The following is a 27,635-nucleotide window of genomic DNA, read 5'->3' on the forward strand; positions in this document are numbered from 1 at the left end:
ACAGTCTGGTTCAGGCATGAAACACAACAAACAAGAATCCGACAAGGACAGGAGCAGAAACAGAGAGAGATATAGGGACCTAATCAGAGGGAAAAAGGGAACAGGTGGGAAAAGGGGTGACGAGGTGGTTAGGAGGAGACAAGGCACAGCTGGGGGAAAGAGGGGGAGAAAAGGTAACCTAACAACGACCAGCAGAGGGAGACAGGGTGAAGGGAAAGGACAGAGACAAGACACAACATGACAGTACCCCCCCACTCACCGAGCGCCTCCTGGCGCACTCGAGGAGGAAACCTGGCGGCAACGGAGGAAATCCTCGATCAGCGCACGGTCCAGCACGTCCCGAGAGGGAACCCAACTCCTCTCCTCAGGACCGTACCCCTCCCAATCTACGAGGTACTGGTGACCACGGCCCCGAGGACGCATGTCCAAAATTCTACGGACCCTGTAGATGGGTGCGCCCTCGACAAGGATGGGGGGGGGGGGGAAGACGAGCGGGGGCGCGAAGGACGGGCTTGATGCAGGAGACATGGAAGACCGGGTGGACGCGACGAAGGTATCGCGGAAGAAGAAGTCGAACTGCGACAGGATTAATGACCCGAGAAATACGGAACGGACCAATGAACCGCGGGGTCAACTTGCGAGAAGCCGTCTTAAGGGGAAGGTTCTGAGTGGAGAGCCAAACTCTCTGACCGCGACAATATCTAGGACTCTTAGTTCTACGCTTATTAGCAGCCCTCACAGTCTGCGTCCTATAACGGCAAAGTGCAGACCTGACCCTCTTCCAGGTGCGCTCGCAACGTTGGACAAAAGCCTGAGCGGAGGGGACGCTGGACTCGGCGAACTGAGATGAGAACAGCGGAGGCTGGTACCCGAGGCTACTCTGAAAAGGAGATAGCCCGGTCGCAGACGAAGGAAGCGAGTTGTGGGCGTATTCTGCCCAGGGGAGCTGTTCTGACCAAGACGCAGGGTTGCGAAAAGAAAGACTGCGTAAGATGCGACCAATAGTCTGATTGGCCCGTTCTGCTTGACCGTTAGACTGGGGGTGAAAGCCGGAAGAGAGACTGACGGAAGCCCCAATCAAACGGCAAAACTCCCTCCAAAATTGAGACGTGAATTGCGGACCTCTGTCCGAAACAACGTCTGACGGAAGGCCATGAATTCTGAAAACATTCTCGATGATGATGATTTGTGCCGTCTCTTTAGCAGAAGGAAGCTTAGCAAGGGGAATGAAATGAGCCGCCTTAGAGAACCTATCGACAACCGTAAGAATAACAGTCTTCCCCGCTGACGAAGGCAGTCCGGTGACAAAATCTAAGGCGATGTGAGACCACGGTCGAGAGGGAATAGGAAGCGGCCTGAGACGGCCGGCAGGAGGAGAGTTACCGGACTTAGTCTGCGCGCAGACCGAACAAGCAGCCACGAAACGACGCGTGTCATGCTCCCGGGTGGGCCACCAAAAACGCTGGCGAATGGAAGCAAGCGTACCCCGAACGCCAGGGTGGCCGGCTAACTTGGCAGAGTGAGCCCACTGAAGAACGGCCAGACGAGTAGGAACGGGAACGAAAAGAAGGTTCCTAGGACAAGCGCGCGGCGACGGAGTGTGAGTGAGCGCTTGCTTTACCTGCCTCTCAATTCCCCAGACAGTCAACCCGACAACACGCCCCTCAGGGAGAATCCCCTCGGGGTCAGTGGAGGCTACTGAAGAACTGAAGAGACGAGACAAAGCATCAGGCTTGGTGTTCTTAGAGCCCGGACGATAAGAAATCACGAACTCGAAACGAGCGAAAAACAGCGCCCAACGCGCCTGACGCGCATTAAGTCGTTTGGCAGAACGGATGTACTCAAGGTTCCTATGGTCAGTCCAAACGACAAAAGGAACGGTCGCCCCCTCCAACCACTGTCGCCATTCGCCTAGGGCTAACCGGATGGCGAGCAGTTCGCGGTTACCCACATCATAGTTACGTTCCGACGGCGACAGGCGATGAGAAAAATACGCGCATGGGTGGACCTTGTCGTCAGAGAGGGAGCGCTGAGAAAGAATGGCTCCCACGCCCACCTCTGACGCGTCAACCTCGACAACGAACTGTCTAGAGACGTCAGGTGTAACAAGGATAGGAGCGGATGTAAAACGATTCTTGAGGAGATCAAAAGCTCCCTGGGCGGAAACGGACCACTTAAAGCACGTCTTGACAGAAGTAAGGGCTGTGAGAGGAGCTGCCACCTGACCGAAATTACGGATGAAACGACGATAGAAGTTCGCGAAGCCGAGAAAGCGCTGCAGCTCGACGCGTGACTTAGGGACGGGCCAATCAATGACAGCTTGGACCTTAGCGGGATCCATCTTAATGCCTTCAGCGGAAATAACAGAACCGAGAAATGTGACGGAGGATGCATGAAAAGTGCACTTCTCAGCCTTCACAAAAAGACAATCCTCTAAAAGGCGCTGGAGGACACGTCGAACGTGCTGAACATGAATCTGGAGTGACGGTGAAAAAATCAGGATATCGTCAAGGTAAACGAAAACAAAGATGTTCAGCATGTCTCTCAGGACATCATTGACTAATGCCTGAAAGACAGCTGGAGCGTTAGCGAGGCCGAAAGGAAGAACCCGGTATTCAAAGTGCCCTAACGGAGTGTTAAACGCCGTCTTCCACTCGTCCCCCTCCCTGATGCGCACGAGATGGTAAGCGTTACGAAGGTCCAACTTAGTGAAAAACCTGGCTCCCTGCAGGATCTCGAAGGCTGAAGACATAAGAGGAAGCGGATAACGATTCTTCACTGTTATGTCATTCAGCCCTCGATAATCTATGCAGGGGCGCAGAGACCCGTCCTTCTTCTTGACAAAAAAAAACCCCGCTCCGGCGGGAGAGGAGGAGGGGACTATGGTACCGGCGTCAAGAGCTACAGACAAATAATCTTCGAGAGCCTTACGTTCGGGAGCCGACAGAGAGTATAGTCTACCCCGGGGGGGGGGGGTGGTTCCCGGAAGGAGATCAATACTACAATCATACGACCGGTGTGGAGGAAGAGAGGTGGCCCTGGACCGACTGAACACCGTGCGCAGATCGTGATATTCCTCCGGCACCCCTGTCAAATCACCAGGCTCCTCCTGTGAAGAAGAGACAGAGGAAACAGGAGGGATAGCAGACATTAAACATTTCACATGACAAGAGACGTTCCAGGAGAGGATAGAATTACTAGACCAATTAATGGAAGGATTATGACAAACTAGCCAGGGATGGCCCAAAACAACAGGTGTAAAAGGTGAACGAAAAATTAAAAAAGAAATGGTTTCACTATGATTACCAGAAACAGTGAGGGTTAAAGGTAGCGTCTCACGCTGAATCCTGGGGAGAGGACTACCATCCAGGGCGAACAAGGCCGTGGGCTCCTTTAACTGTCTGAGAGGAATGTCATGTTCCCGAGCCCAGGTCTCGTCCATAAAACAGCCCTCCGCCCCAGAGTCTATTAAGGCACTGCAGGAAGCTGACGAACCGGTCCAGCGTAGATGGACCGACAAGGTAGTGCAGGATCTTGAAGGAGAGACAGGAGTAGTAGCGCTCACCAGTAGCCCTCCGCTTACTGACGAGCTCTGGCCTTTTACTGGACATGAAGTGACAAAATGACCAGCGGAACCGCAATAGAGACAGAGGCGGTTGGTGATTCTCCGTTCCCTCTCCTTAGTCGAGATGCGGATACCTCCCAGCTGCATGGGCTCAGCACCCGAGCCGGCAGAGGAAGATGGTAGTGATGCGGAGAGGGGGGCAACGGAGAACGCGAGCTCCTTTCCACGAGCTCGGTGACGAAGATCAACCCGTCGCTCAATGCGAATAGCGAGTTCAATCAAGGAATCCACGCTGGAAGGAACCTCCCGGGAGAGAATCTCATCCTTTACCTCTGCGCGGAGACCCTCCAGAAAACGAGCGAGCAAAGCCGGCTCGTTCCAGCCACTGGAGGCAGCAAGAGTGCGAAACTCAATGGAGTAGTCTGTTATGGATCGATTATCTTGACATAGGGAAGACAGGGCCCTGGAAGCCTCCTCCCCAAAAACAGATCGATCAAAAACCCGTATCATCTCCTCCTTAAAGTCCTGATACTGGTTAGTACACTCAGCCCTTGCCTCCCAGATTGCCGTGCCCCACTCACGAGCCCGTCCAATAAGGAGAGATATGACGTAGGCGACACGAGCAGTGCTCCTGGAGTAAGTGTTGGGCTGGAGAGTAAACACAATATCACACTGGGTGAGGAACGAGCGGCATTCAGTGGGCTCCCCAGAGTAACACGGCGGGTTATTGATTCTGGGCTCCGGAGATTCGAAAGCCCTGGAAGTGGCCGGTGGATCGAGGCGGAGATGGTGAACCTGTTCTGTGAGGTTGGAGACTTGGGTGGCCAGGGTCTCAACGGCATGTCGAGCAGCAGACACTTCCTGCTCGTGTCTGCCTAGCATCGCTCCCTGGATCCCGACGGCTGAATGGAGAGGATCCGAAGTCGCTGGGTCCATTCTTGGTCGGATTCTTCTGTTACGGTGCGTGAATGAGGACCCAAAAGCGAATTAACTTAAACAGAGCTTCTTTAATTACCAAACATAGGTAGGCTCAGACGGACCGGCAGATTCCGACAGGACAAGACAAGGTTACAGCAAACATGACGACAGTCTGGTTCAGGCATGAAACACAACAAACAAGAATCCGACAAGGACAGGAGCAGAAACAGAGAGAGATATAGGGACCTAATCAGAGGGAAAAAGGGAACAGGTGGGAAAAGGGGTGACGAGGTGGTTAGGAGGAGACAAGGCACAGCTGGGGGAAAGAGGGGGAGAAAAGGTAACCTAACAACGACCAGCAGAGGGAGACAGGGTGAAGGGAAAGGACAGAGACAAGACACAACATGACAGTTCAGGGTGTTAGTCAACAATTGAACCTCTTGTAGTTGTGTGTACGGCAGTGGGTGTATCTCACAGCCAGTCTATGTGTCTGAGAAAGTAGTGTGCTCTACAGACAGAAGCCTATTTGATTTTGTGTCATTTGATTTTGTGCTCATGGAAACCACAAGTTGCAGCAGTGCAAACAGAAATAGAGTGAGTACACAAGTTCTGACATATAGCACACTGCTTGACTCATGATAAGATCAGTAACGTGCATTATTTTTCATTTGATTGTTATTAATATTAAAAGAACAAAGTTGTTTCTGTTGAGGAGTATGCTCAAAGGACCCCGGCCTGACTGTTTTCTGTGAGATGGAATTGTTCAGGACGACAATACTTCTGCCAGTTCTGGTCCTCTCTCAAGGTAACACAGTTTAATCTAATATTTAGATTCTTTTTTTTTGTAACAGTATTTTTATTGGAATTTCACAATTTTCACCAACAGAGACAAAGCACACAAAAAAAAACACACAAAAAACAGCACTCACTTACACATATCTACGCATATATATATATATATATATATATATATATATATATATATATATATATATATATATATATATATATATATATATATATACAGTGCCTTGCGAAAGTATTCGGCCCCCTTGAACTTTGCGACCTTTTGCCACATTTCAGGCTTCAAACATAAAGATATAAAACTGTATTTTTTGTGAAGAATCAACAACAAGTGGGACACAATCATGAAGTGGAACGACATTTATTGGATATTTCAAACTTTTTTAACAAATCAAAAACTGAAAAATTGGGCGTGCAAAATTATTCAGCCCCTTTACTTTCAGTGCAGCAAACTCTCTCCAGAAGTTCAGTGAGGATCTCTGAATGATCCAATGTTGACCTAAATGACTAATGATGATAAATACAATCAACCTGTGTGTAATCAAGTCTCCGTATAAATGCACCTGCACTGTTATAGTCTCAGAGGTCCGTCAAAAGCGCAGAGAGCATCATGAAGAACAAGGAACACACCAGGCAGGTCCGAGATACTGTTGTGAAGAAGTTTAAAGCCGGATTTGAATACAAAAATATTTCCCAAGCTTTAAACATCCCAAGGAGCACTGTGCAAGCGATAATATTGAAATGGAAGGAGTATCAGACCACTGCAAATCTACCAAGACCTGGCCGTCCCTCTAAACTTTCAGCTCATACAAGGAGAAGACTGATCAGAGATGCAGCCAAGAGGCCCATGATCACTCTGGATGAACTGCAGAGATCTACAGCTGAGGTGGGAGACTCTGTCCATAGGACAACAATCAGTCGTATATTGCACAAATCTGGCCTTTATGGAAGAGTGGCAAGAAGAAAGCCATTTCTTAAAGATATCCATAAAAAGTGTTGTTTAAAGTTTGCCACAAGCCACCTGGGAGACACACCAAACGTGGAAGAAGGTGCTCTGGTCAGATGAAACCAAAATGGAACTTTCTGGCAACAATGCAAACGTTATGTTTGGCGTAAAAGCAACACAGCTGAACACACCATCCCCACTGTCAAACATGGTGGTGGCAGCATCATGGCTTGGGCCTGCTTTTCTTCAGCAGGGACAGGGAAGATGGTTAAAATTGATGGGAAGATGGATGGAGCCAAATACAGGACCATTCTGGAAGAAAACCTGATGGAGTCTGCAAAAGACCTGAGACTGGGACGGAGATTTGTCTTCCAACAAGACAATGATCCAAAACATAAAGCAAAATCTACAATGGAATGGTTCAAAAATAAACATATCCAGGTGTTAGAATGGCCAAGTCAAAGTCCAGACCTGAATCCAATCGAGAATCTGTGGAAAGAACTGAAAACTGCTGTTCACAAATGCTCTCCATCCAACCTCACTGAGCTCGAGCTGTTTTGCAAGGAGGAATGGGAAAAAATGTCAGTCTCTCGATGTGCAAAACTAATAGAGACATACCCCAAGCGACTTACAGCTGTAATCGCAGCAAAAGGTGGCGCTACAAAGTATTAACTTAAGGGGGCTGAATAATTTTGCACGCCCAATTTTTCAGTTTTTGATTTGTCAAAAAAGTTTGAAATATCCAATAAATGTCGTTCCACTTCATGATTGTGTCCCACTTGTTGTTGATTCTTCACAAAAAAATACAGTTTTATATCTTTATATTTGAAGCCTGAAATGTGGCAAAAGGTGGCAAAGTTCAAGGGGGCCGAATACTTTCGCAAGGCACTGTATATACACACACACATACATATACATACACTCATGCATATACACATATATACGCACATGCACATACATACACACACATACATACATACATACCACACACACCCATACATACGTACACCATTTCCCTCTTCCCGCTCGGTGCTTCTCTCACCCCATCCCCATCATTGCGTCTCTCAATACATACATTTTAAACAAACTTACAAATAGAAATTAAACAAAAAAGCTCAGTTTAAACCAAGAGGTTAGGTTCCACACATGGAACGTACAGTGTAGTTCTGAAATACATAGATCCCCGCCATTCTAAGAGAATCCTTGCAGCATAATAGCTGATACCTCGGGTTCTAGGTAATTTAGATAAGGTTCCCATACTTTGTAGAACTGGTCTGTTTTAGAATGCAATGTACATGTCAGATATTCCAGAGGCACCCATTCAAATAGTATCTTATGCCAATCTTTAATAGAAGGAACCTTATCACTAATCCACTGTAAAAGGATGTTAATATTTCGACTTTGATTGTATTCAATTATATTATTTTCAGTGGCTCTTTTGATGGAAAGTATGACGGTTGTACTCTATGCACATCAAACACAGCATCAAATGTATTTTAGAATTGTTTGTACGAGTTGTTGGATAATACTGAAGATATGCACATCAAAATAGTCTGCAGTGGAGTCACATTTGGTTTTTTATTATGCTTCTACATCACCATATTTTTTAATGAATTTCTGTTTGCTTCTTATTCATGTCTGAATGTACAAGAGCATGTCGTTTTATTCTACTTGTTGACACCACGCGTTGGTGTGTTCAAGCAAATAATAAAATATTCATACAAAAAGGGGCTGACCGTAGTGATGCCAATTAGGTGTAGGCTAAATGCTGCATAATCCTACAAAAAGGGGCTGACCCTAGTGATGCCAATTAAGTGTAGGCTAAATGCTGCATAATCCTACAAAAAGGGGCTGACCCTAGTGATGCCAATTAAGTGTAGGCTAAATGCTGCATAATCCTACAAAAAGGGGCTGACCCTAGTGATGCCAATTAGGTGTAGGCTAAATGCTGCATAATCCTACAAAAAGGGGCTGACCCTAGTGATGCCAATTAAGTGTAGGCTAAATGCTGCATAATCCTACAAAAAGGGGCTGACCGTAGTGATGCCAACTAGGTGTAGGCTAAATGCTGCATAATCCTACAAAAAGGGGCTGACCCTAGTGATGCCAATTAGGTGTAGGCTAAATGCTGCATAATCCTACAAAAAGGGGCTGACCCTAGTGATGCCAATTAAGTGTAGGCTAAATGCTGCATAATCCTACAAAAAGGGGCTGACCGTAGTGATGCCAACTAGGTGTAGGCTAAATGCTGCATAATCCTACAAAAAGGGGCTGACCCTAGTGATGCCAATTAGGTGTAGGCTAAATGCTGCATAATCCTACAAAAAGGGGCTGACCGTAGTGATGCCAATTAAGTGTAGGCTAAATGCTGCATAATCCTACAAAAAGGGGCTGACCCTAGTGATGCCAATTAAGTGTAGGCTAAATGCTGCATAATCCTACAAAAAGGGGCTGACCCTAGTGATGCCAATTAGGTGTAGGCTAAATGCTGCATAATCCTACAAAAAGGGGCTGACCCTAGTGATGCCAATTAAGTGTAGGCTAAATGCTGCATAATCCTACAAAAAGGGGCTGACCGTAGTGATGCCAACTAGGTGTAGGCTAAATGCTGCATAATCCTACAAAAAGGGGCTGACCCTAGTGATGCCAATTAGGTGTAGGCTAAATGCTGCATAATCCTACAAAAAGGGGCTGACCCTAGTGATGCCAATTAAGTGTAGGCTAAATGCTGCATAATCCTACAAAAAGGGGCTGACCGTAGTGATGCCAACTAGGTGTAGGCTAAATGCTGCATAATCCTACAAAAAGGGGCTGACCCTAGTGATGCCAATTAGGTGTAGGCTAAATGCTGCATAATCCTACAAAAAGGGGCTGACCGTAGTGATGCCAATTAGGTGTAGGCTAAATGCTGCATAATCCTACAAAAAGGGGCTGACCGTAGTGATGCCAACTAGGTGTAGGCTAAATGCTGCATAATCCTACAAAAAGGGGCTGACCGTAGTGATGCCAATTAGGTGTAGGCTAAATGCTGCATAATCCTACAAAAAGGGTCTGACCCTAGTGATGCCAATTAGGTGTAGGCTATATGCTGCATAATCCTACAAAAAGGGGCTGACCGTAGTGATGCCAACTAGGTGTAGGCTAAATGCTGCATAATCCTACAGAGGATTACTTTACTTCCCAATGTAAGGTGTTTACTGCAACAACCAATACGATTCATCGAACACTAGCTAGCTAAAATTCAAAGGCCGCTTGAAGCAACATAAAAGTGCAGGGAATTCAAATTCAACCAATCATAGTCAACAATGATTGGCTGAAGCGTAATTGTTTTTGTATGACTCACTAGTTTGTCACAGAGTGATACATAAACGAAGTGATAGTTCAAAATGAATTGCTTTCTGAGGAGGAGAGCTGTGACATGGGTTAAAGCATGAACAAACTATTATTTTGCTTGACAAAGATGATGCATTATCTGCATCGATTAATTCAACAATGAGCCACAGATGTTATTCATGGCATACCCATCTAACAACTAAATTAACCAATTGAGGCAGTTGATAATAGCTGTTGTGAAAACCAGTGTAAATATTGTGATTTACAGACTCCATATTATATCCTTCTAATGGGAATATTGTGTAGCCACCTTGAAATACCACCAACAGACAGTTTACAAAATGGAAAAGATGATTCTAATTAGAGCCAAATTCAATAACTTGTTTGTAATGTATGTGCCCTGGGCTTCATATAGCATTGGCAACATGAAGTTGGCTGAAATAACTGATTGGACAGTTGCATGAATACTCCCATCTACACATAACTACAATAATGTTTCATTTATCTTAGTTTAGTTTGTTGTTGTTGTTTGTCATATTTCAGCCTTTCTAAATGAAGACCACTCTGTTCCGGGGAACTTCTCTGGGTCGAGAGAGACTGATGAGCAGCAGACATCCAATCTAAGTGAGTTCCAGTTTTATTTAAATGGTTGGTATTATGCTAAAAAGATCCTCAGAACCCGAGCCTCCAATCAAGCTTCATTTGGTTCCGGAGGCCACTGCAATCTACATCGATCTTACTCTCTGAATACCACCCCTAATTCCTTCCTAAACCCCAAATTCCAATCCCTCGTGCCCATCCAGTCAAATTGCTAGGTGCAAAAATAGAGGGATGAATGGGTAAGGTGTCTGTGTGCTTCTTAGAGGGAGGAGACACAACCTCAAGCAACGATCCTGCAGAAAACTTGATTGCTCACAAGTCATTATACTGAGATCGAAATGAGACGAGGCAAAGGCTTTTTTTTTTACTATAATGATACAGGTCACCAGCAATTAAGCCATAGTGAGACGATATTTTCATTGTTCCCAGGGTGATGGTGATGCGTAAGGCTCCACTAGTGCAAAGTGGGAGGAACATCCCACACAAACATAAAATAAAAATAATGGGTCAATTGTCATTCGTGTCATAGAGGATATCAAATGGTCCAGTGGAGTCAGGTTATTAAGGAAAATACTATCAATCAGTTATTCAGTTATAATCATACTACATTAACCTGGTTTTCATTCTCTATTTGTTGAACCTCAATGAAGTGCAATTCCATCCACCACATTTAAACAGGGAAAAAAGTGAAGACTGAAGAGTGAAATGCAGAACCAAAGGCTCCAGTGTCACATGGTTTGAAACCACTGAGAGTATTTGGTCCCGTGGTGTTTCTAGAATCAGGTTGGTCGACTTCAGTGTCCCCCTTCGAATTCACCACCCAGTGACATTTCCACAGGACATGACTCACAGGATGTGGCTGCTCTGCTGAACATCTGCAAATAGCACAGAAACCGATAGGCCAACAAACAGCTAGGGCATTCAATGTGTCTGGGTATGTGTGTGTATTATGCTGTATAACATGTACTGTACATGTGACTACACTACATGGGGAAATGTAAACAGTCATCTGTATTCATTCTCATATTGATTCTGCATCTCTCCATCCCTCCAGCCATATCTCACCCCCCCAGGCTATCTCAGCACTGCTCTGGGGTTGTCGAGGTGCTCCATCGAGGGCTGTGGAGGCCAGTGACCTTTGACCTTGGGTCTGCAGAGTGGGCCAAAGTGGTGGAGGACATATGCACCAACCTGAGCTGCGGGGCAGTGTACGAGCGCCGACAGAATGGCACAGCTACATTAAACTACTCCAGCTCAACGTGTCTGAGCCAGTGTGTCTACAGAGACCTACTGGTGGAGAACTGTACAGAGCTCTCATACACAGACTGCTCTAACCTGACTGAGATAACCTGTGGTAAGACCGTCATTGCAAAGCTTATGCTTGGATCGGCAAGCATCTTGAGCAACCACAAACACGTTGTTGCAGTAACGCCTGCAAATTGCATGCAATGGAGAACCATCGTATGGATGGCTCTCCAAGTGTTTTGTGGACGCTTTGCAACAAGTTCCTCCTTCCAGCGCGATTCCATTTTCAAGCTGCTTTTTAATGATGAGTGAGGCCCAACTTCTATCGAGGTTAACTGATTATCTATGAACTGATTGGTTGATCTGTCCATTCCTCAGGGCACCAGGCCGTGCGATTGGTTGGAGGCTCACACCACTGTGAAGGACGGGTGGAGTTGTGGAGAGAGGAAAAATGGGGAACGGTGTGTGACGATAGTTGGGACCTGAGAGATGGGGGCGTGGTCTGTGCCCAATTGGGCTGTGGCTCTGCCCTGAATGTGAGCGGGCAGGACGGGTCCTTTGAAGCGGGTGTTGGTCTGGTTCTCTTAGATGAGGTGAACTGTGGGGGGAGCGAGAGGAACCTATGGGAGTGTCCCTCCATGGGGACAGTCAACGACTGTGGACACAAAGAGGACGCTGCAGTGGTTTGTTCAGGTAAGCCTGCAGCTATAATATTATTCTATAATATTATCATTGTCAGTTACTGTATTCACAATCATGTCATTTAAAAACATTTTAAATGTGAATAGAAGCTAAGTCAATGTCATGTCCACTACTTAAAATAGCTATGCTGTTACATGATGTGTGTATATTCTCCTTAGATTGGTCTGAATATGGATAGTGCAGTAATAACATGTAAAACACGTTACCATGACTGAACATCCGGTGTCTTGGTGGCGAACCAAGTCCCCATCATCTTAGCGCTGATTTTCAGCATGCTAAACGCTGTCGACAATCAGGGTTCTGATGATTGCGAATCAAGAATGATTTGGCTCGTGACCTTATCAGCATGTCTGAATGGATAGCAAAGTCTCAGTCACGCTCAACACTGATACTGACGAACAAGCTTCAAATCCTCCTACAGTAATGCAGAGATCAGGTGATGTGAAAGGTCATAAGCCGAAAAGAGACAGCTGCTTTGCATATTAATTATTGTTATTTTTATTAACGGGAAAAGAAGATGAAACACACAGGCAGCACAAAAACACACAGGCCAAAGTAATGCATGTCACTCAGAAAGTAGACAAACCATGTCAATACCACGTCGCAACAGCTCTGTCTGAGGAAGATCCTCAATGAAAGATGTTCAACCTGGGAGCCAAGTTCAAGAGTTCCTTGGTGAGAAAACATCCAAACTGCCTTGACCTCAACATAACAACAGTTGTTTGGCACTTCCATGGGTTTTAAATCTTGCATCTAAATTAGATGTGAAATCCGAAACCTCCAAGATCCCCCCACAGTTCCCCAATAGCTGTCCCTCAACCATTCGTGCCCCCCCCCCCCCAACTCCAATGCACCAACAACCAAGAGAATGAACTAAAGAGAAAGAGAGGAAGAGACAGAAGAAAACAGCAAGCAACAATGCAAATTATTTATTTTTTAAATATTAAATTTAAAACAAAGGACATCAAGAACAACTGAAATCATAACAGCAATGCCTACTTTATATGTTTGTGTGCATGTCTGGCACAATTACATGTATGTGTGTGTGTTCTTGTATGTGTTCATTTGAATGAGAGTGTGTGTATATGCATGTGTACAAACACCTTCACGGCATCAGCCTCAGGCAAACCGGCATTAGTTGTAAAAACACTGCCAATTAGCGTCATTCAAATGTACTTTTATTATGTTTTATTTTTACTTTTTTTCCCCTTTATCTTTTGACCATCATTCTCTCTCTCACACAGCAACTCCACTCCCATTTATCTCCAGTTCCACATCCCAACCCTCAGCTTCCCTCTGTCCATCCCATCATTCTCTCTCTCACACAGCAACTCCAATCCCACTTGTGTCCAGTTCCACATCCCAACCCTCAGCTTCCCTCTGTCCATCCCATCTATCTCTGCTGGCCACCCACTTCGTGTTTCTACGCAACACATATCTTTCAACTATGCTATGATGTTTAATGTACAATTTCAATCTATCTAATCGAATAGAATCTACAGATTGCGAGTTGAAGATAAATACTTTTACTAAGAATGTTAGTATATTAGTAATTGACTGACCCGGTCTCTCCAGATCTCCTAACAGTACTATTTCTAGGGTCAGTTTTAGATCAATGCTATGCATTTTCAGCCATTCCTGAACCTGAGACCAGAAACAGACTACCTGAGGGCAATACCAAAATAAATGGTCTATTGATTCTGTATCCTCACAACAAAATCTGCAGAGCTTCGATGATTTTATGCCCCAAATATTCAATATTTTGTTAGTGGCAAGAATTCTATATAATATTTTTAGTTGAAAAACACAAAGTCTTGAATCTTGCGTTGTTTTATATTTCAACCCAAACACCCTGTACCATGGAATCAGTACATCAAAAATCTCTTCCCAACTATTTTGCAATCTGTATGGCATAGTTGTCAACATCCTGGTCCTCAAATGAAACTGGTATACTTTCCTATTTATGCTATTTTTATTCCTCCGCCAGTTTTGATTATTTATATTGGACAGACAGACCAGTTCCCTACCTCCTCCCGCTGCCACCTGCCTCCTCCAGTCATCCAGTCATGATTCTTTATATTGGACAGACAGACCAGTTCCCTACCTCCTCCCGCTGCCACCCGCCTCCTCCATTTTTGGGGCAATGCTGTAATCAATTGGTTGTACTCTTGGATTGAGCAGACCTTCCCGAACAACTCCATGAAGGACATAACTCTACCATTACAATATCATTTAAGAACAAAATACCATTTTCAAACATCTTTCCCATAAATACAGGTATTTTATCAACCAGCACATTTGTTGACCATGTTTCCGATTCATTTCGAACACCTCAAGTGATTTATTATGTAGGCCTACTATCAAGTTTATTATGTAGGCCTACTCAGAAGGCTACATCCATCAATCTGGGAGTCCTACACATTTCAAGTACATTTTTTAAGAGAAAACACACACATTCCTTGCAGTAATTGCCAAATGACTCTTGAATAAGAGTCAGATATTGATTCAGTAGATCATTAGATACACAGATGGACAAACACAAGTCCTCTTGGATTTTCAATTTTTTAGCAAATGTTTTTGTTTAAACAAACCTTTTTACCCGTCTTTCAAACAAGAGTGCCTTGATTACTCAGGAGAAGTGAGCCATGCATCTGTTATACATTCTAGTTCTCTAACACCTCTAGGACTTTTCGATTTCCCTGACAGGAATTCCATCTCAACCAGGCAACGAGACGGCAGAACAGAACACCCAGACTTCAACCACAGGTACATTCAATAGATGCTGGCACACATGACCCTCCATCTGTGTAATAATACACCAAGAGTGTCTGCTCTGCTCATTAGAACATGTCAAGAAGAATTTGTTATTTGGTCTGTACTCTGCACTATGATTTGTTCTTGTTTCCAGCAGACTCAGTTCTACTAGTCACCAGTGCAGAGAGCCGGTCCTCTCCTCCAGCAGCTGCTGTCTGGGGCTGCATCGCATTGTCTATAGCCCTCCTCCTCACACTCCTCTCCAATGCTTCACTCTTCCTGTCTTACAGGAGGAGAGCTGGTGAGTCATTGTTTTTCTCCATTTTTCTTTCTCTTTCATTGCCTCATACTCAACTGTCACTCTTCCCATTTGTTCACACCAACAACAACAAACATGCTATCATCAATGAGCAGTAATTAACACTGAGAAACTGCTTTGTCTGAAGGGTATTACATATTCTTCTCAATGGTTTGCCAATTATGATAATACAACAACACAATGCAATGTGATTCAATACAGTACACAAAGCAAATCACTCAACTGGAACAGTATTCATACCCCTGGGTTGGTTGATTGCTCATTAAGAGAGTCCCACCACCAGTGTTGTTTTCACACCAACTTAAAAAAGCAGCATATTTTATTTCACAGGGATGATAATGCTTTGAATATGTGCCATATGTGACGGCGGTCTAATTAAAACATTTAATTGGTTTTGAGATGTATTGTCCTTTTTTTCTTGTCCAACATCAAAGACAACAAAGGCCAACAAATCTATTATCCTAGTTTCGGTAAAGAGAAGTTTCAAAGGCAAAACTTTCCCTTCATTACTAGCACTTCTGGTTCACCAAAGACAAGATGGCCGCCTGCTGTCCATCCAGTCTCAACACACTGACCGAGGGGAGAGAGTCAACCTCCTCACAGTCACCACAGACACAGCTGATTACAGTGAGTTCCTACTGATGCACTTGTCCTCTCTGTGCCCATTAGTTACTTGCAATTTCAGGAAATGTCTTATTAGTTCAAGTGTCCCATTTGTCAGAATACATTTTCTCTATGTGACCTTTCATGCAGCTCCACAGTACCTTTCCCAACAACCCACTCAGAATGACACCGATGCCTCATGTGACTCTGACTATGAAAACTATGACTTCAATGACCAACCCTCTGTTGCCATGGCTACTGCACTTGGTCAGTTCATCTTTATAGTTTTGGATAAATAGTGTAATTCTAAAAGAAAAAAAGATGGGAAGTGACACATGGCTATTAAGGGAGAAAGTGGTCCAAGGACTCACTCACAGTGCCAACCAAATGGCCTTTTATGTTTTCATTAGTCAGGGTCCTTGACAATGGAGTAGGCACAAGCAGAGAGCCATGGGAAACCACGCAGACAGCAGAGACTTCTGACGCTCCTGAGAAATATAATATTGTTGCTGAGACAATCAACGGCATTGAGAGAAAAAACCCTGCCACCCAAAGTCGTAAGTTACTGTCGGGTGGGGTGAACCAGATTTTTACCATGATCATATTGTGTCCATGTCCGACAGGTTTCTTCTTAGTCCTAAAAGGACATAATGTCCACTTAAAATCTGAGACTTTTCAACAACCGTTTGCAGGACAAGGAATCGGAAAAGGTATAATTTGCTGAAACTTGCCATGGTGACAGAAAAGTTGAATAAGAGCCCTATCGTAACATACTAACACTAACAACCATTTGTATGTCCAGTGCATTCGCTGGTGTCATCCAGCACGTCTTCTGGGGAATGCTATGAGAACATTGAGACACTGGAGAAGGAGCTGCTGGACTCAGGTCAGTCCAAAATGCTCAATGGCAAATGCTGCAACAGACTCAGTCAGTGCATCTATGAAATCCATTCTCATGAATCAACGATAACAGAGTAACTGTGTGGAATGCTAACCACCCAGGTCCAGATTTGAGAGAAACTGCCCTCACAGACTTGATATGTGGAAGAGAGCCATCCTTGGGATCGAGTAGTAGTACAACATCAGGGGAATCCTACTACAACGTGGGGATGGCAGTGGAACAGCATCTACAGTCAGGTCCGTTCAAGTCAAATACACAGGAACAACAACACACAATTCATCTGGCTGTGTCTAAGCACTGGATGGGGTAGACACAACAGCAAAGGCTTTTTGCACTACAGAACAGTACATGAAAGTATTGTCTTGAAAGTTTTGGGGAGAAAATACAGTTCCTTGCGAAAGTATTCGGCCCCCTTGAACTTTGCGACCTTTTGCCACATTTCAGGCTTCAAACATAAAGATATAAAACTGTATTTTTTTGTGAAGAATCAACAACAAGTGGGACACAATCATGAAGTGGAACGACATTTATTGGATATTTAAAACTTTTAACAAATCAAAAACGGAAAAATTGGGCATGCAAAATTATTCAGCCCCCTTAAGTTAATACTTTGTAGCGCCACCTTTTGCTGCGATTACAGCTGTAAGTCGCTTGGGGTATGTCTATCAGTTTTGCACATCGAGAGACTGAATTTTTTTCCCATTCCTCCTTGCAAAACAGCTCGAGCTCATTGAGGTTGGATGGAGAGCATTTGTGAACAGCAGTTTTCAGTTCTTTCCACAGATTCTCGATTGGATTCAGGTCTGGACTTTGACTTGGCCATTCTAACACCTGGATATGCTTATTTTTGAACCATTCCATTGTAGATTTTGCTTTATGTTTTGGATCATTGTCTTGTTGGAAGACAAATCTCTGTCCCAGTCTCAGGTCTTTTGCAGACTCCATCAGGTTTTCTTTCAGAATGGTCCTGTATTTGGCTCCATCCATCTTCCCATCAATTTTAACCATCTTCCCTGTCCCTGCTGAAGAAAAGCAGGCCCAAACCATGATGCTGCCACCACCATGTTTGACAGTGGGTATGGTGTGTTCAGGGTGATGAGCTGTGTTGCTTTTACGCCAAACATAACGTTTTGCATTGTTGCCAAAAAGTTCAATTTTGGTTTCATCTGACCAGAGCACCTTCTTCCACATGTTTGGTGTGTCTCCCAGGTGGCTTGTGGCAAACTTTAAACAACACTTTTTATGGATATCTTTAAGAAATGGCTTTCTTCTTGCCACTCTTCCATAAAGGCCAGATTTGTGCAATATACGACTGATTGTTGTCCTATGGACAGAGTCTCCCACCTCAGCTGTAGATCTCTGCAGTTCATCCAGAGTGATCATGGGCCTCTTGGCTGCATCTCTGATCAGTCTTCTCCTTGTATGAGCTGAAAGTTTAGAGGGACGGCCAGGTCTTGGTAGATTTGCAGTGGTCTGATACTCCTTCCATTTCAATATTATCGCTTGCACAGTGCTCCTTGGGATGTTTAAAGCTTGGGAAATATTTTTGTATCCAAATCCGGCTTTAAACTTCTTCACAACAGTATCTCGGACCTGCCTGGTGTGTTCCTTGTTCTTCATGATGCTCTCTGCGCTTTTAACGGACCTCTGAGACTATCACAGTGCAGGTGCATTTATACGGAGACTTGATTACACACAGGTGGATTGTATTTATCATCATTAGTCATTTAGGTCAACATTGGATCATTCAGAGATCCTCACTGAACTTCTGGAGAGAGTTTGCTGCACTGAAAGTAAAGGGGCTGAATAATTTTGCACGCCCAATTTTTCAGTTTTTGATTTGTTAAAAAAGTTTGAAATATCCAATAAATGTCGTTCCACTTCATGATTGTGTCCCACTTGTTGTTGATTCTTCACAAAAAAATACAGTTTTATATCTTTATGTTTGAAGCCTGAAATGTGGCAAAAGGTCGCAAAGTTCAAGGGGGCCGAATACTTTCGCAAGGCACTGTATGTAGATTAGTAATTCATTACTTCATTGGGAGCACATTTTCTAATTTTCTCCTCAGAGAACACCTATACACATTCCCCTGTGCAATCAACCAGTGCACACCAGGATCAGCAACAGCCTGTGAACAGCAACTGCCACCTACTGAGCAGTCAAAATCAAGGTACCTGATACATTTCTGATGAGTCTGTGCATGTGTGTTTCAAAGGTGGACCGAATTTCCATTGAACCGTGTAATGTTCCCTGCAGAGACTAATTCTCAGTCCCCTTTCTTGTGTCATATTGTGTTTCAAAACCTGCCAAATTAATTTGGCGCCATCGGTGTAATCTCTGAAAGAAACAGAACAAATCATATTCAAAGGTTTCTTTACGTTTATAAGCCAATGTGATTTCAAGTTGTGTCAAAACTAAATTCAAAGAGTTAAGGTAGTCTGACAGATGGAGCCATTGGGTATGGGGCATAAACATCTGTGAGGATTTAAATTGTATTTAATTCCTTTAGTTTTCGCCAGATTTACTATCATAGTGAATAATGGAAAGGGTAGTATTTCTGGCAGGCACATGCTTGAATCCAACAGAGAGGAGGGAGAGAGAGTTGAAGAGAGAGACGGTCCTCATTCAGATGGAGGAAATTGCCTGGCTCTGTTTTTTACTCTAATCTGCCATTAAGCTATGGAGAGCTACACCTCAGAATGACAGAGTCGGTTAGATTACAGACACTAATACCGTTATAGACAGACTTTAAGGCATTTTGCCTGTATTTTTATTTATTTATCTGGCAAATGTTTTACAGACCCAATTCACAGTCCCATTTTTACCACATTCTTGCAGAGATAAGCCTTATATATCTCCCATGCACATGCCGGCATAATTAGGAGTGGGAGTAGATGTGGGTGGATGTCTGTTTTAATAAATAAATTAAATATACACCACCACAAAGAAATCCAGAATTAATGAGTTTTTTGGCAGGTCCTAAGAAACATTATAGGACCAATACAATTTATTTTCAAAATAATAGAATGGCATATTTTGAGATGAATGATGTTACTGGTCTGTGCAGCCGATAGGCTACATGGCTGCGCCATGCATATACAATCAAGTTATTTTGTTCCTTAAACAGACAAGACACTTGGGCTACACTGATCACAGTCAACACACATATATTTTGTAGTAGGCTGAGACTATAATGAAATATAACAGAATAAAAGACATCATATTTTTCCCACACAACTTGCATCACAGCAACGTGTGGAACTGCTGTCATATAAAAAAAAGTGATTTTGAAACAGAGCCCAAGGCAAGCCCATGCTTTTTTCATCCACGTTTCATCTCTTTTCTACCCTCCCTCCGCTTTGATAGGGAGCAGGCGTAGGGTCTTACATTGAGAGTATCTTCATCATGATACTGATAAGAGAATAATAGCAATCTATATTTTCAAAAGCATGAGTCTCCTGTTCATATTTCACAACCTCTGCAGGCTTTTGGAGTTGCCTATTCGCTATTGAGCATAACAATAGGCCTACGCTTGATGTAAGGCACATTACTGCATGCTAAATGTTTCTAATCAGTGATAGATGAGCAAACAAATAGATGAGTTACCACCTCTACTTATTTGCCCAGCCAGAGAATTAACCAAATATACAGATGGAGAGTCAGTTAAACAAAATCACATTGACAAGTCACAGGCTTTCGGTTGGGAGTAGGCCTAGGCTGCTATGCAACTGTGAGTAAAGAAGAGTATTTTTCTCTACTCATACAGGAGTAATTAAGCCCTAGTTCTCTAATTGTGATTTTTATGTATTATTTATGACTTCATTTCAATTTATTAGGGGGTGCTGCAGCACCACTATTTGCTGTGGCTATGCCGTTCATGCAAAGGGGTGATTAAAATGTTCAAACATTGATGCATTACGATTAAGGGTACGTTCCCTTGAGAAAGATTAAGCCTAGTCCTTGACATTAAGTCATGTTCAATGGCAGCACCAAGTACCTGTATTCCCCTACATAGATCACAACTGTGCAGTAGATTCTAGAGTCATGTACTGTCTGTAATGTACATTGTACATGTACATTGAATTCAAAATGGATAAAACAAATTAAAAACACATACTCCATAATGACAAAAGTGAAAACATGTTTTTAGAAATATTTGATTTAAAAAAAATATCTATTTAAATAAGTATTCACACCCGAGTTAATACATGTTAGAATCACCTTTGGCAGTGATTACAGTCAAGCTCTGTCAAGTTGGTTGTTTATCATTGCTAGACAGCCATTTCTATAAGGGCAAAAGGCGAGACCCAGATGCAGACACAGGAGGCAGATAGTTTGAGTCTTTGATATTTATTAATAATCCAAAAGGGGTAGGCAAGAGAATGGTCGTGGAGAGGCAAAAGGTCAAAACCAGTTCAGAGTCCAGGAGGTACAGTGTGGCAGGCAGGCTCGAGGTCAGGGCAGGCAGAATGGTCAGGCAGGTGGGTAAAGTCCAGAAAACAGGCAAGGGTCAAAACCGGGAGGACTAGTAAAAGAGAATAGAAAAGGCACGACCACAGGGAAAACACACTGGTTGACTTGGAACATACAAGACAAACTGACAACAGACAGACAGAAAACACAAGTTTAAATACCCAGGGGAAGATGGGTGACACCTGGAGGGGGTGGAGACAAGCACACGGATAGGTGAAACAGATCAGGGTGTGACAATTTCCAAGTCATGCCATATATTTAAGCCAATTTAAATCAAAACTTTAACTAGGCCAATGTATATTTTGCCTTGTGTTTTAGGTTTTTGTCCTGCTGAAAGGTGAATTTGTCTCCCTGTGTCTATTGAAAAGCAGACTGAACCAGGTTTTCCTCTAGTATTTTGCCTGTGCTTGGCTCAATTCTGTTTATTTTTATCCTAAAAAACTCTCTACTCCTTGCTGATGACAAGCATACCCTTAACATGATGCAACCACCATACTTGACAAAATGAAGAGTGGTACTCAGTGAAGTGTTGGATTTATCCCAAACATAACACTCTGTATTTAGGACATAAAGTTAATTTCTTTGTCACATGTTTTGCAGTTTTACTTTAGTGCCTTATTGCAAACAGGATGCATGTTTTGAAATATATTTATTCTGTACAGGTTTCCTTTTTTCCCCCATTTAGGTTAGTATTGTGGAGTATGTTGTTAATCTATCCTCAATTTTCTCCCATCACAGTCATTAAACTCTGTAACTGTTTTAAAGTTACCATTGGCCTCATGGTGAAATCCCTTAGCGGTTTCCTTCCTCTTCGGCAACTGAGTAGGAAGGATGTATCTTTGTAGTGACTGGGTATATTGATACACCATCCAAAGTGTCATGAAAAACTTCACTATTCTCAAAGGGATATTCCATGTGTGCTTTTTTATTTTTCCCCATCTACCAATAGGTGCCCTTCTTTACGAGGCAATGGGAAACCTTGAATGTCTTTGAAGTTGAATCGGTTTGAAGTTCACTGCTTTACTGAGGGACCTTACAGATAATTGCGTGTGGTAGTCATTCAAACATCATGTTGAACACTATTATTGCACATACTGTTGCTACAAACATAATTCCACTTTGACATTATGGGGTATTGTGTGTAGGCCAGTGACACAAAATCTAAATTTAATCAATTTTAAATTAAGGCTGTGTAACAACATAATATGGAAAAAGTCAATGGGTGTAAATACTTTCTGAAGGTATTGTAGATGCAAATTGCTGAAAACATGTAGCTTATTGTGGATGTATGTAAATGGTAATGTGAATCCTTTATACAGACGATTCAAGCAGCTCATCTTCCTCTGAGCTTTATGAGAACATAGAAGTCCAAGATGAAGAGGGGATTGGTGATGCTACTGTGAAAGAAGACCCGGACCAGTCTCTTTCTGACAGTGACTACGATGACATAACAAATTACTAGCATTTCATCAAACATAGCAGTGAAGTGAGAACTATAAAACAGAGTCATTTACATATTAGCAGTTGTTATTATCCAGAAAGACAAACAGGAGCAATTATGTTTAATTGCCTTGCTCAAGAGCGCAGACATATTTTTTTTCTCACCTCGTTAGCGTGTGGATTCAAACCAGCGACCTTTCGGTTACTGGCCCAACGGTCTTAACCACCTTCGCTTCTCCACTGCACAGAATGACCAGCATTGTGAACAAACAGCACTGTCACTGATATTGATTCATACGGTGACCTGAGCCACACAAAGCACAGTCAAACTTTTTAAACTTGAAATTCAATTGTGTTAATATTATCAGGGAGAAAAAGCAACAAAAATGAAGTGCATACAACATTTATTCAACTAAGACTTGATGTGAATAGTCTAGTGTATAAACACATTTGCAGATGCTTTGTACATAATATGAGCACATGTTTTGCAATCTAAAATATCTACTTCTGACTGGGCTATCACAACAAATGTCTTTGGAAGTTAAGCTTTTTTTGGGGATTAGTAGAATTAGTAGATATTTAATAAACTATCCACAGACTACTTCATTTGATTATCATTCATTTATAAAGTATCAACTACTAGACTGTCAGAGTGAAGTGATTATTTTATGTTTAATGTTTTTTTTCTTCTAAATGTCTAGCACAGATGCAACAGGAAAGGTTAGGGTCATTTAACTTCACACTAACCTCACCTTCATACTATACACAATACATGAATGGTAAGATCAGAAATCCCTTAAAACAGAGAATGCATTTGACTCAAAGGGACAGAAGAGGAAATAAACAAAAGGACAAGGGAATTAGAAACTAAGACAGAGAAGGAAAGGCTACAGAAAAGCATGTAACAGCATTGTATATAAAATACTACCAGATAATGGAATGTCTTCATTACTATTTTTATTTTATACATAAAAGACTCTATTCAATTTAGCCTCATCTTTCCTAAGTACCGTTTTCACACAAGTATGGTCTGGCATATACCTGCTCTTAAAACTGAGCTAGCTAAAATCACATCTCTAAAGATAGCAGAAGACCTACCTTGTTCATTTACATTTAAACCCAGAACACACTAAATGTAATGCAGAGAAAGACCTACATCATTCTCAAGGCAGAAAAAATGTGTGTTGGGATGTCTATAACAAGAGGACATTGGTTTTCAAGTAACTGCAAAGTGATGGTGTGTGTGTGTGTGTGTGATAGAGAGAAGGCTGTCATACTTCATGCTTCCCACAGACCCACTTGAGCTGGTGCTGTTCTCTCAGGTCGTTGAGGTCTCGAGCAGAGTGCCAGCTACACTGGCAGGCGTACGCCCGCGCCCCTTTTCTTCTCCTCAGCTTAGCCCGCAGCTTCTGACAGTCTGGCATGTTGTTCCTGCAGAGATACAAAGAGACAAGGCTGGTTAGCTAAGCAATGAGCAGTAGGTGAATATCTCTCACAGTATTGGTATGTAGAGTTATAGATAGGATAAGTAGTACTAAATTCACAAAGTACTTGATTATTTAAGTTGGTCATGTGCATGGAACAAAACCAGCCTCCAAGAACCCCTGAAAGATTGTGGAATGATTGGAAACATCACACATATTCAAGAGTTAACCTGTAATTTACAGCTGAAGGAATTAATCTGAGTGGAAGCATCATTTGCACAATACATTACGTTGCATTTAACAAGCACATTTGAATGATACATGAATCCCCATGTCTTGTAGAGGAGCCCTGGGCTCTCAGACACTTAGTAACCTCTATACGTCAGCACAAAGCCTGAAACCACCCAAGTGTCCACCAGAACAGATAATTAGTTCACTGCTGTGATAACACCGACAGCAAAACACACATGCTTGGAACGTGCACCAAAACACCAACAACATTGTGGTTGAGATAGCCTTCTTTGTTTTTCTATTTTAAAATGTTTTTCTCCCATATGAGCACAGCCCTTCTGTCTGTTGTCTTTCTTAGTTTGCATTTCAAGTCAACTCTCACCAATTGTATCAAATTCGTGTAGCCTAGAAGAATTGAATTACTGTCTTGGTGTTAAGAGCACCAAATACCAATGCCTGCATACTCACACCGCTACTGCTATGAGGTCTTCCACTTCACTTCCTTAACTAAGCTTAAGTGTCAGTCTTTGTTATCATGGACAAGCTCTCTGTCAGTGAAACAACACAATATTGAACCAGAGAGGCACCCAAGGTGGCATTGTTGTGTTGTTTGACTGCCTTTCTAATGTCTGTCTCCATCCACTAGTACCAGTTGTCCTATGAAATTCCTATCTGCCATGCACCGATCTCAGAGCACGGTTAAAAAACGTTTTAAATTAAACCACTTTGGCAAAAGGTTACCTGTTTTTCTGAACAGGTGGATATCAATCAAGGTTAAAGTCACAATCCCCACTTAAAAGGTATTTTACATTAAGAATCAAATGAAGATTATTCCAGTTTATTTTCACGAAGTCCCAAAATAAAAAGGTTTACACTGCCCTCTTCTGTTCAAATCTGAGAAATGTGGGATTTTGTTTTCTGTATCAACTTCCAACTTGTTTCAAGATAATAACAATATTTAAATTCCGCAAATAGTTTGTTACCCCATAAAGATACATTGGGCCCAATGAAAGGAGGCTCACCTGAAGAAGAGGTAATCACAAGAGGGGTCCCATTCATGATCGTCAAACATGGCCACCCGAAAGTCACAGGAGATACATCTCAGCTGATCACACGACCTGTCAGCACATGTTAAACAGTGAGTCAAATTAAAATGTGATCCATGCTTTCACACACACACACACACACACACACACACACACACACACACACACACACACACACACACACACACACACACACACACACACACACACACACACACACAATAACAACAGGGTTCCCCAACTGGCGGCCCTTAGGTGATTTTATTTGGTCTCCAGCGTTTTTTGAGCAAAATAAGTAAATACATTTTATAATTGTATTGTTGGACATAAGACTGTAAAAACACCAGCAAATCAGCACCAACCAAGTGATTTTAATTTAGGAAATCTGATCCAAAGAATTCCCACGCATAATATAGAGAGATACAGTATGTGATCATACACAAAATGAAAGCAGGGTTTGAAATTAGTCTGTTGTAGTTAAATATTATGTCGGTTTGGGCTTCTTGCAATCAAATTGCAGTTGACTAATTATCCATAATTATGTTCTGGCCTCCTGACCATCCTCTCAAGAAAAAAAATGGCCCTCGGCTGAATCCAGTTGATGATCCCTGCACAACAATTAAACAGCACTTTTACCTTTGTGAAACAGCTGTTCCTACACCATTTGCAATGGAGCTTCCACCAAGGAAAACTGGGCAGCACCTGCTCACATAAGAACAAATGGGGATCAAAAGAGAGCTTTTATCAAATACATGCTTTACCAAAGGCTCACTACTAGATTTTACGGCTCCCCGTGAATGACCATTTTGGTCTGCCTAAAATAATGACAACTGTAAAACATACAATTACATTGACTGCATGCAACAGAGATATACAGATGCCTCAATAATAACGTCATATGAACACATTGACTTTTTGCAGTATACCACATGACACAGCCAGATATTATGATTCAACAGGCTGCAACACAAAACAAACCGTTGTCGGCAGGATTCGAACCTGCGCGGGAAGATCCCAATAGATTTCTAGTCTATCGCCTTAACCACTCGGCCACGACAACTGCCTACACATTCGACGACTCAGCCAGGACAACTAACTATGTTTGCATGAATAAGTTATGTTGTTTTTTAAAAATGTTTTTTTTAATAGGGTTGTAAGAAAACTTACTTTCTTGTGGACTGTGGCAATGTCTTCGTCATTTTAGGAAGCTGTCCAGTCTGCAATTGTGTAGAGTTAAGCAAATATGAGACCACCTACGGGCCAGCCCTTTTGCAATGTAACGTTAGCTAATGCATTGGAGTCAGAAGGACAAAGATGATAGCAACCTATCCATTGGAAACAGGCTAAAAACAATCAAATATAGCCTTATATTTATCTCATTATAGCTAGCTAATACATCCGTGTGATATCCAAACAGCTAACTTTAGCTAGCTACTACTACTGGACAGTAGATGCTGTTAGCAACAACAACAAAAAACTGCATTCAACATTGCAAGGCGATGTAGCTAAGGTTATTTACTCACGTTTAGCGCAAGGGAATCGAAATCATCGTCAAGTATGTCCTCGAGAAGGGCATCTATATCTTCGCTGTCCGTTTTTCTGGGTCTATCGTCAGTGGTGCTGACGGTGTGAAGCGAGGAACAGTTTTAGCAAGCTAACGTTACATAGCTAACTACGTGATTTAGCTAACATGCTTGATTAAATAACAATGCATTTTAGGAAGGCTGGCGTTTGCAACTACGTTACATAGCTATTGTCGTTAGTTACGTTGCATAAGCTTCCACTGTGTCAGTCATGGTCAACAACTTGGTTTGCTAACCTTGCTTGCTAACTTTAGTCCATTCCCCCGTACTAACGTTAGCTATCGTTAACGTTAGCCGGTTGACACTTGCATTTTACTACGCACCAGTGTTTTCTTTCTTTCCCAGTTTGCGTTAAACATTTCCCAGCCGTCGATAAATCTGAGGGAGCTTGAAGTTGTGGCGTCAATGAAACATTGCGACAGAACTTTGTTTCAACCTCATCTAGCAATTCGTCCAAATCGTCCGCCATAGCTTCAGGGTACTGCTGCTTATTGACTGTTGTCATGAACAGGAGTGCTTGATTGACAGGCGTAACCTCATTTCAAGTAGGTAAAGATTGATACCGTGTAGCTAGCGATTTATGTGTAGTGATACAATAACAGATACTGGCTATCTATGATACAATGTAAACGCCTGGGCATTACCAATCACAGGAGAAAAAATCACGTTGTCGGCAGGATTCGAACCTGCGCGGGAAGATCCCAATGGATTTCTAGTCCATCGCCTTAACCACTCGGCCACGACAAC

At 42.8% G+C, this 27,635-nt stretch overlaps 2 protein-coding genes and 2 non-coding genes across 8 annotated transcripts; 1 reads left to right on the forward strand and 3 right to left on the reverse strand.

Annotated features, from left to right (window-relative positions):
* The first annotated feature begins 5,106 nt into the window (after positions 1 to 5,106).
* On the forward strand, positions 5,107 to 23,248 carry LOC110534689 (uncharacterized). Of its 2 annotated transcripts, XM_036945585.2 has the most exons (13): positions 5,107 to 5,288; positions 10,110 to 10,190; positions 11,221 to 11,520; positions 11,790 to 12,104; positions 14,820 to 14,879; positions 15,022 to 15,168; positions 15,700 to 15,813; positions 15,940 to 16,056; positions 16,200 to 16,346; positions 16,592 to 16,675; positions 16,792 to 16,926; positions 18,760 to 18,861; positions 22,484 to 23,248. In XM_036945585.2, the coding sequence occupies exons 1-13, from the start codon at positions 5,237 to 5,239 to the stop codon at positions 22,624 to 22,626; spliced, it is 1,797 nt and encodes a 598-aa protein (XP_036801480.2). In that variant the 5' UTR covers positions 5,107 to 5,236; the 3' UTR covers positions 22,627 to 23,248. The 2 variants fall into 2 exon arrangements, with proteins under 2 accessions (XP_036801480.2, XP_036801482.2); XM_036945587.2 differs by lacking the exons at positions 5,107 to 5,288; positions 10,110 to 10,190 and having other exon boundaries at positions 10,336 to 11,520; positions 15,025 to 15,168.
* Positions 21,026 to 27,591, reverse strand: cfap418 (cilia and flagella associated protein 418). 4 transcript variants are annotated; one of them, XR_002468109.3, is made up of 8 exons: positions 27,212 to 27,544; positions 26,829 to 26,925; positions 26,473 to 26,522; positions 25,942 to 26,007; positions 25,282 to 25,377; positions 23,882 to 24,035; positions 22,770 to 22,844; positions 21,026 to 21,216 (listed from the first exon to the last, which is right to left on the reverse strand). XR_002468109.3 is itself a non-coding variant. In XM_021558578.3 (7 exons), the coding sequence occupies exons 1-7, from the start codon at positions 27,391 to 27,393 to the stop codon at positions 22,824 to 22,826; spliced, it is 666 nt and encodes a 221-aa protein (XP_021414253.3). In that variant the 5' UTR covers positions 27,394 to 27,506; the 3' UTR covers positions 21,026 to 22,823. The 4 variants fall into 4 exon arrangements, 3 of the variants coding, with proteins under 3 accessions (XP_021414253.3, XP_090052396.1, XP_090052400.1); XM_021558578.3 differs by having other exon boundaries at positions 21,026 to 22,844; positions 27,212 to 27,506; XM_090196270.1 differs by lacking the exons at positions 21,026 to 21,216; positions 22,770 to 22,844 and having other exon boundaries at positions 22,992 to 24,035; positions 27,212 to 27,591.
* On the reverse strand, positions 26,284 to 26,365 carry trnas-aga (transfer RNA serine (anticodon AGA)). The gene has a single exon. It is a non-coding gene; the product is annotated as a tRNA-Ser (tRNA).
* Positions 27,554 to 27,635, reverse strand: trnas-aga (transfer RNA serine (anticodon AGA)). Its single transcript has one exon. It is a non-coding gene; the product is annotated as a tRNA-Ser (tRNA).

The sequence above is a fragment of the Oncorhynchus mykiss genome, chromosome 2 (assembly GCF_057628025.1).
Source record: "Oncorhynchus mykiss isolate SJ-2025 chromosome 2, ASM5762802v1, whole genome shotgun sequence".
Taxonomy (NCBI): domain Eukaryota; kingdom Metazoa; phylum Chordata; class Actinopteri; order Salmoniformes; family Salmonidae; genus Oncorhynchus; species Oncorhynchus mykiss.